The sequence below is a fragment of the Nematolebias whitei genome, chromosome 3 (assembly GCF_014905685.2).
Source record: "Nematolebias whitei isolate Nwh7 chromosome 3, NemWhi1, whole genome shotgun sequence".
Classification (NCBI taxonomy): domain Eukaryota; kingdom Metazoa; phylum Chordata; class Actinopteri; order Cyprinodontiformes; family Rivulidae; genus Nematolebias; species Nematolebias whitei.
Window position 1 is genome coordinate 44094616 of NC_056500.1, and position 9541 is coordinate 44104156.

Consider the following 9541-nt stretch of genomic DNA (forward strand, 5'->3'; position numbering starts at 1 on the left):
CCCAAGCCTGCCTTCTAGGAGATATCGATCCAGACGCTGGGGTAAACATGCCGGCCGGCTGGTAAAACTCAAAGCTCTGCGTGGTCAAGGTTTCCACAGCCAGCTTCCTACGTGCCCGGACCAGGGAAAATATGGGTGTTGTCTACCGGCCCGGCGCTTGGACCGTCCTGCAGGTGCTGTTTTTGAAAATCTGCAACCGTTGGCGCGCACCACCCCCACCATGGCTGGTTCTGTGTCGGACCAGATCAGGACGTGCCTCATCAACACAAGGTCTGTTGCCAACAAGACTTTTATCCTAAATGACTTTTTAAAAGACGAGGGACTAGATTTTCTTTTTCTCACTGAATCCTGGTTGCCTTTGGGTGATTCAAGCGCCTTGGTGGAACTTTTACCTCCGGACTGTCTGTGTTTTAATGCCCCGCGGCCATCAGGTCGGCGGGGTGGTGGAATATTAACTGTATTTAAATCAAACTTCTCCTGTAAACAGTTGTCCACCCTCATGTCCTGCTCCAGTTTTGAGCTGAGTGCTTTTGAACTCGGACATTCTCCTCCCGTTCTGTGCGCGATTGTTTATCGCCCCCCTTGTTCCAAGGACTTCATAAGTGAATTCTCTGATTTTCTGGCTTACATCACACCAAGATATGATCACTTTATTATCGTTGGTGACTTTAACATTCACGTCTGTTGTCAGGAGAAGCCGTTAGTGAAGGACTTCCTTGATTTGTTGGACTCATTTAATTTAATTCAACATGTAAATGCTCCCACCCAACAACACGGTCACACTCTGGATCTCATTTTAACACGTGATGTCTCTGTTTGTAATTTGGTAATCGGTGACAACGTTCTCTCAGACCACATGCCTGTCTTGTTTGATATCATCCCGCCTTGTCCTATTGCTAAGTCATGTGATTCTGCTCGTACTTCACACGCCATCAACCGTTTCACTGCTGCACGTTTTACTGATGCTTTTAGCTCTGAGAGGATCGACCAGCTCTCAGTGTCTCTCTCCACCGAGGAGCTAACCTCTCAGCTTAACTCTGTTTGCTTAAATATTCTGGACCGTGTTGCTCCCGTTAAAACCAGGAAAACAAAACTTTTATCAGAACCATGGCTTAATGACGTCACTCAAGCCGTTAGACAGCAGTGTAGGAGAGCAGAACGCAGGTGGAGGAAAGACAGGCTGCAGGTTTCTTTTCAAATCCTAAAGGAGAGTTGGCGTCATTATCAGAAGGCAGTTAAAGCCGCCAAATCGAAGTTCTTTTCTGCAATAATTGCCTCAAACTCCCACAACCCCCGAGCCCTTTTTTCCACCCTGAACTCAGTTCTACACCTCAGTGAACCTTCACCTCTAGAAGCCTCAACTGAGCTGTGTGAAAACTTCCTCCATTTCTTTTCTGAAAAAGTTGCAAACACCCGGGCACTCATTTCTCCATCTGCTCATGATCCGTCCATCCCATCTTATTGTGTTGCTGTTCTGGACCACTTCGAGCCCATCTCTCTGTCTTCCCTGGAGCAGGTCATGTGCGGCATGAAGCCATCTGGCTCCCCTTTTGACGTTGTCCCCCCTCGACTCCTTAAGGAGCTTCTTCCTGTTCTGGGCCCTCCTGTTCTTGGCATTGTGAACAGCAGCTTAGCCTCAGGTGTGGTGCCAATAACTTTTAAACATGCTGCTGTCCAACCTCTCCTGAAAAAACCTAGCCTTGACCCCTCAGTCATGTCCAACTTCCGGCCTGCCTCCAGACTCCCATTTGTCGCTAAACTGCTGGAAAAAATAGTGGAGTCCCAGCTGAAATACTTTCTAGAGGATAATGCCATCTTAGAGCTATTCCAGTCTGGCTTTAAACCTCTCCACAGCACTGAAACTGCTCTACTCAAGGTTTTTAACGACATTCTCCTATTCACAGACGCTGGTGATTCTGTGCTCCTTCTCTTACTGGACCTCACATCTGCCTTTGATACAATCGACCACGAGATCCTCATTGCGAGGTTAGAGCAGTGGGTGGGCATCACTGGGTCAGCCCTCGAATGGTTTAGATCTTACCTCGCTGACAGGTCCTTTTGTGTCTCCATCAAAGATTTTAGTTCAGCCTCGGCAGCGCTTAAATGGGGGGTACCGCAAGGGTCCATCCTTGGTCCTCTTTTATTTTCTTTATACCTGCTGCCACTAGGTGCTATTTTCAGGAAACATAACAAACCTTTTCATTTCTACGCAGACGACTGCCAAATCTACTTCCCCCTCAGACTCAACGGTACTCGCTCTATTCAACCGTTACTGGACTGCCTGGCTGACATCAGAGATTGGATGGCTTTAAATTTCTTGAGTTTCAACGAGAAGAAATCTGAAGTTATGCTGTTTCCTCCCAATGACACAATCACCAACCACTGCATCGACCTATCCGTTCTGTCACCGTTAGTGAAACAAAGAGTCACTAATCTAGGAGTGATACTTGACCCTTCTCTGAAACTCAACAATCATGTAAATATGATTGTTAAATCCTGCTTTTTCCAGCTGAGGCGACTGTCTAAGCTGAAGCCCATATTGTCCAAAAATAACCTGGAGACAGTAATTCATGCATTCATTACATCCAGGCTCGACTATTGCAACTCACTCCTTTTTGGTATCAGTCAGACCTCCATAGCTAGACTCCAACTGGTCCAAAATGCAGCAGCCCGGTTTTTGACCAGCACAAGCAAAAGGGAGCACATTACGCCTGTTTTGGCCTCACTGCACTGGCTTCCGGTTCACCTTCAAATCAAATTCAAAATACTCTTGTATGTCTATAAATCACTAAACAGCTCTGCCCCCTCCTATCTTACTGATCTGCTCCAGCCGTATGTCCCACCACGTTCTCTCAGATCAGCAGACCAGTTGCTCCTCACAGTCCCAGGAACCCGTCTCAAGCGCAGAGGTGACAGGGCCTTCTCTGAAGCAGGCCCAAGACTTTGGAATGAGTTACCTCTGCTCGTTAGACAGGCCCCCTCCCTCACAGTTTTAAATCTCGCTTAAAAACACACTTCTATTCCCTGGCTTTCTGCACTGTGTGATCTGTGCTGAGTCTGTGTGCATCACACTGTGTTGGTCATGTTGCGGTTGTTGTTGTTATCCATTACTGTTTTTGTCGGTTTCTACTTTTTGGTGTCCTGTTATGTAATCTGTTGCTATGTGCTTGCTCTGTTTGTCCCTGTACAGCACTTTGGTGTGCTTTGTCACTGTTTAAAGTGCTTTATAAATAAATTGGTATGGTATGGTATTAGGCATGAATGGGAGAGCATTCCTATTTCTAAACTTGAGAAACTGGTCTCCTCTGTCCCCAGACGTCTGTGGAGTGTTGTAAGAAGAAGGGGGGATGCCACACAGTGGTAAAAATGGACTTGTCCCAACTTTTTTGGGATTTGTTGACGCCATGAAATTTGGAAACAGATTTTTCCCTTAAAATGATACATTCTCTCAGTTTAAACTTTTGATCTGTGATTTGTGTTCTATTCTGAATAAAATATTAGATGTTGGCACCTCCACATCATTGCATTCAGTTTTTATTCACAATTAGTTTAGTGTCCCAACTTTTTTGGAATCCGGTTTGTAGTTTTCAGCAGAGCCGTAGAGATACTGGTTATATACGGTTGTAATTCAGATTCTCTGCCCTTATTTAAATCTAACCTTAAAACTCACATTTTCAAACTTTCTTATTCTGTTTAATGTCATTATGTTTTCTGCCATTAATTGTGTTTGATTTTATTGATATCTGTCTTTTATTGTTTTTATCTTTGTACTTCTTGTTCGGTGACCTTGAGTGATTTGAAAGGTGCCTCCAAACAAAATTTATTATTATTACTATTATTATTATACCTAGTGTGCCATCTTTCTCCAACAGGCCAGTGAGTTGGTTCATCACAGTGTGTATGAGCACGCTCTTGGTCGCTGCCCTGATGCGAGGACAGTGTGAAAGGGTATTCCCCAGGCCGTCCAGCAGGGGTAACTCTTCAGGACAATAGACAGTCACCATGTTTGGAAGTGTCCTCTCCTCACTGCTAGGGTCCAGCAGCCAGCATGCAACCTGTGGAAGAAATCAGTCACATTTTTCTCTGATGCCTTCATCCTATGGCTTGTAGCTAAAGATTATCAAATTTATTCAAAATGCAGAAAGTACTGATCACTGAGAGAACTGCAGAGGTAATACTGTACATGTTTCAGAGTGTGAATGTGAAGATGTTAACGTATCGTGGAATCTAATATAATCCCCATAATCATTTATTTTATCTAATGATTATGCAGTCTTATTAAAAATTAAGCACATCTCACAAAAGTTCACTATTCTTAAAAAAATATTTTTGAACATTCAAACATTTGATCCTTTGAACAGTAACTACCCACAGATGAATGATAAATATTTAAACACAATAAGCTAGAAAAGTAGTTTTTCACTTATTTAATGAACAAAAATACCTGTCAACAAGTTTATAACATTGTTTAGTAAACAATAAGGCCCTTCAGTGTTTATTTTAAATCTCCACAGGACAAGTTTGTTTAATCTGGGCTTCGATTTATGTATTTTTGGTAACTTAGTATTTCTTCTTTTTAAAGTTATTTCATTTGATGCAGAATTCAGTGGAAGCAGCCCCGTCTGAAAGACAGCAAATCACTGCAGACCATAACACTTCTACCACCATGCTTTATTGTTGTAAAGTTCTTCTATTTAACTTTATTGTCTGTCTGCAGTAAACATGTCTGCGGTTACTTTGCTCAAACAACTCTATTTATAATGTCCAGTTTCAAACTGTAGTTCTGATCTGAGCTTCATTTTTTTAACCAACATTTTGTAAACTTCAACTTTCAGCTCCCTCCGTTTCAAGAAAACCTTTGGATTTAATTAATTTCTTGTAGGATCCTTAGGTGCTCACAACCTTATTTTTCTACAGGTGATAGGAAGCTATTGAACACATTCCCATGAAGACAACTATTTTATGGAGTTTCTTGTTTGTCATCACGCTGCTGGCAAAAACTAAATTTTAGTTCCATTATTTATTTGAATAAATTTTCTAATTTAAAAGAAAGTTGCTGAATATATCTAAAGCTTTAAGAAATATATAAAGGATTATATGCCTATATAGCCTTCTGTGAAGGCTGCACAGAAGACTGTTGGAATCAGTCTCCCCACCATCACAGACATCTACACCTCCAGATGCAGGAAGAGGGCCACCTGCATCATGAAGGACCCCACCCACCCAGCACACACACTTTTTGCCCCACTCCCCTCAGGAAGGAGGTTAAGGAGCATTAAGTGTAGAACCACTAGACTGAGGAACAGCTTCTACCCTGAGGCTGTTAGACTCATGAATCTCTAACTAGAATAATCACTGTGAAAAACCATATCATGTTGCTGCTGATCTGTTTCATGTTGCTGCTGATCTGTTTCAATGTTGATGTGTTCATGCGTGCACATCTGCTCACAGACTCATGTTCATGTTTGTGCTGATGTTCAATGTTTTATGTTATGAGTGCTTAGTGTATATTTAGTTGATGTTTTTCTTAGTTCATATCTTAGATGTTATTACTGTTTTTCTTATACATTTTATTGTTGGATGTAACTGGGACCCTGTGTACATAATTTCGCTCCACCACATGTACCACATGAGGTGCGAATGACAATAAAGAAACTCTGACTCTGATTATCTTCTATAAGTATTAGATGGAAGGATGGAGTGCACATGTAATCTAATTCTTTGTTTTCTCACCTTCAGGTCTTCACAGGTTCCCTCCAAGCTGATACCACAGCTCAGTACGAATGTCTTGTACACCTTGATGATGTCATATGTGACAACCACTCTTCCTTTGTCACCAGCTGATTGGTGGCTGAGACAGACCTTCACCTGCTCCAGCCTTTGACTTACTGGCAGCTCATCATCCAGTGGAGGAGGAGCCAGGCTGGAGCTCAGACCTGATGGGTACCAGACAAATTTAACAACAGAAACCCTTTGAAAAGTGTGACCCTACATGTATTAGTATCTGTTGTTTGTCAGTACCTTTGTTCTGCTCCTGCTGCAGACAGATGTAGTATGCATCTCTTGATCCCCAGCAGACAGACAGCCCGATCAAAACGAGATCTTCATCGTCTCTTATTGGAAACCCATCAGTCAGGTTAGGCTTCGGATGAGATGCTGATGCTGCGCAAGCAAACAGAAAAAGAGACAACATTCAACATTTTATAATCTGTGTTGCACAAAAAGACATCTGCACATACAGTACAGGTCAGATAATGGTATAAAAGCTTGGCAAAGTTGTAAATACAATAATGTTGCAACATCTGTATTAATGTTTTGGTTACCTCTCTTATGCTTCCCTCCTATCCCCCCCTCAGACTGCTGATTGTGCTCTCTCTTCTCACAGGCCAAAGCGATAGCAAACCGCTCCTTCTTTTTCCATTCTTCAATGAACGTATCGAAGAGGCACCTATCGCTCGCCACATCTATAATGGAGAACGTCCCAGAGTTGCTACAACAGAGTGAAGCATCCTGGGACAGCTGCAGGGTGAAACCTTCAAGACTCAGGGGCGACTCTGTGTCAGAGGGAGGCTCTGGCTGGGGGGAGGAGTGTGGAGGGGATGTATGCTCTGTGGGACAATGAAGGTCCTGGCTGGTTTGTAGACTCACATGTGTGGCGGCTCTCAGTTCCTTTATCATCACCCTGTTTGCTTCCGGTTTATTGACAGAAGCACAAGCAGCGTCGGAGACGTGATCATAGTTTCCTGTTTGATTTCTTTTGGCTGCTGTTTTATCTTGAAAAGCGTTTGAGGAAGTTGTGACAGGTGACTGCACAGAGGTGGTCAGCTTTACTCTCGGAGTGACTGGTGGTGTTTCTTGAGTTGGGGGAATGAGGTCTCCAGCAGAGCCCGGTCTCTCTGGCGTATTCTCATTTCTTGAAATTCGTCCCTCGTGGAAGTCGTTTTTGGCAGCATCAGATTGTTGGGACATTTTTCTTTTTCTACCCAGTTGCATCTCTGGCTGTGGTAACGTTGGAACATCTGATGTATTTGAGGCATCAGCTTGTGTCTGATGGTATTCTGGCTGGTCAGACATACTGGGCCAGCGGTCAAAGATATCTTGTAAACCAGGGCTGCAATAAAGAGAACTTTCACATTCTTTTTGGACATGTGGATGTGTAAAAACATCATTATTTGAAAACAAAGCACATTCTTTTGTTTGTTTCTCAAAGTGTATTGCAGTGTCACCCTTTTCACAAATCATTTTCTGCCTCCCACTTGGTTCAGAATCGTTACTATTCAGAGCTTTTCTAGTGTGAGCTTGATGATTATCAGCTTTCTCCTTGTCACACTCATTTTGCACGGTAGCAGTAAGTAGTGGTGGTACGTGACCGTGTCCAAGCTGTGAAACTACCAGTGGTTCGTCACCACTATCACAGTCTTTGCTTGGCTGCTGCAGCTCTTGCTCACTCTCAGTTCTCTTCATGGGTCTCAGCAAACTCTGCCTATCCAGGAAGTGTTCACCCACCAAGAGGGAGTCCCCCCACTCTGACAGGTTCAAGAAGGACTCTCCCCATTGGACTGCCTCCTGCTCCTCGGCTTCTTGGTTAGTAAGACGCTTGCTGCGTCGTCTCTGCTGGATCAGTGGAAGAGGACGATCCATTGCAACCTCCTGGCTTGAAGACTGTTCCTCATCTGGTTGGTCAGGTACCTGGTTTGGTCTCAGAGCTCCCAGGAGAGGGCTGTCATACATGCTGTCGAACAGGAAGCTGCTGCTTCTGTTAGGACTCTCAGCAGCTGGATTAGCATCTGGGATCTGATCATCACACACATCTTTATCTTGGTCGTTACAACAACCAGCTGGATTAGAGGTCATCTGTGTGAACAGCATAGCAGATTAAAGAAGGTCAACAATATTTATATTCATGGTTATTTTATTAAACCAGACTAAAATCACTTACATGGTGGTTGGTGTTGAGGATGAACTCCAACTGGCTATCTGTGAAAGAAGTACTGAATCTTGGACACATGATGTTGAAGCCTTCTAGTTCATTTCTGCTCCCATCTGTGGTCCCTGCTAGCTCTACATCTGCTATGACCATTTCCTCATCACTCCCCGTCTTCATCTCCACCAGCTGATCTTTACCTTCATCCCTGTAAGTCTGCTGTGCTATTATTCTTTCTGTCTGAGTGTCCAGGTTGAAGCTGTCGCCAAAACTTTCTCCTTCCATGTTCAATTCTTCCTCAGCTTCTTCGTCTGTCTTATTGCCTGCATACAGCTCAGGGGAGGAAAATTTATCCACCTCTCTGGCCTCGATTCTCCTTCTCTTGGCCTCGGGGGTGAACAAGGGGACAAAGGCAGGGGAAACAGACGGAGGAGAGTTTATCATATCTGCATCTGTAGGTGTAGAAACAGCACAAGGGTTTTCCTGAACAAGGGCAGGTGCAGAGGCTGTAGTTTCCATGTCTGATCTTTCAGTAAGCTCTACATTTTCTTGTAGGTCTTTACTTGTTTGTATAGACTGAAGGACTTTACTTAATGCTCTGGAGTGCTTCAGTCTCCCTGGGTGCAGAGGAGATACAGTAAGCTTTGTGAGGGACTCTTCTTTTTCTGTGCTTGTAGACGCACTTTGTTGTTGTTCTAAACAAGATACTGGGGCTCTGAAACATGGAGGTGCTGCTGGAGAAAGTAGTGGTTGAGGAGGTGGAGGCATATGAGGTAGAGGGCTGGAAACAATATCATCCAACTCCTGGGTTAGGTTTCTTTCAACAGCATCATATTTAGACTTCTCTGGTCTGATCGATGCACTTCTTTTACTCGTCTCTCCTGCCTTTGGCCTGATTGTGTTGCAGTCTTCCTGTTTTAACTCTTCTTTCTTTGTGTTTCCTTTGGAATTTTCCTTGTTGCTTACAACTGATTTATTTGTCCATGTCTCTGTGTTTTCTTCGTCTCTTTCAACCAGAAATTCACTGTTTGTTTGTCTGGTTTTTGGTTCAGTCGTGTTTAGATTTCTTGTGTCTTCTTCTCCGTCTTTCCTATCAACCATCCTCTTGTCACTGTTTTCATCTCTATTAATCTCCTCTCTGTGCACCTCAGTGACTCTGCTCTTCTTCTGCGCTACAGCCCTGTCTGCCCGTAAGTCATGTGGGCTGATATACGAGACAGATGAGGTGATTGAGTCTCCACTGCCATGATCATTGGGGCTGCACGTAGGAGGACACCCTGGAGGAAGTGCAGCTAGATCCCACTTGACTCCCAGTTGAGCCAAGTCTTCCCGAAGCAGGAGCCTCGCCTCAGACACAATTTCGACAGCCGCTTCCTGCTCTGTTAGAGCCCGTCCACCGGTGACCCATACGCAGCGCAGGTTTCGTCTCTCTGCCGCCTCCATCTCGCTCTCATCCACCGCACGTTTAGAGCTGATAATCCCAACGAAACAAAAGTCACTTTAGATTCATGGTCTTTGTACAGTTTCATTGTGAGCTAACTGAAATATATTTAAGGGAGTTTTAAAAAAAACTGTTGCTACATGCTACACATGCTATATATATATATATATATATAT

The 9541-nt window shown here is 43.8% G+C and overlaps 1 protein-coding gene across 1 annotated transcript in view; it reads right to left on the reverse strand.

Annotated features, from left to right (window-relative positions):
* Positions 1-9541, reverse strand: part of polq (polymerase (DNA directed), theta) — an 81466-nt gene that overhangs the window by 29286 nt on the left and 42639 nt on the right. Inside the window, exons 19-24 of the mRNA XM_037674352.1 lie at positions 7940-9395; positions 7407-7854; positions 6324-6689; positions 6022-6156; positions 5734-5936; positions 3834-4055 (exon numbers count right to left, since the gene is read on the reverse strand). Coding sequence (XP_037530280.1) covers positions 3834-4055; positions 5734-5936; positions 6022-6156; positions 6324-6689; positions 7407-7854; positions 7940-9395 — 2830 coding nt within the window. The remainder of the gene's footprint in view (positions 1-3833; positions 4056-5733; positions 5937-6021; positions 6157-6323; positions 6690-7406; positions 7855-7939; positions 9396-9541) is intronic.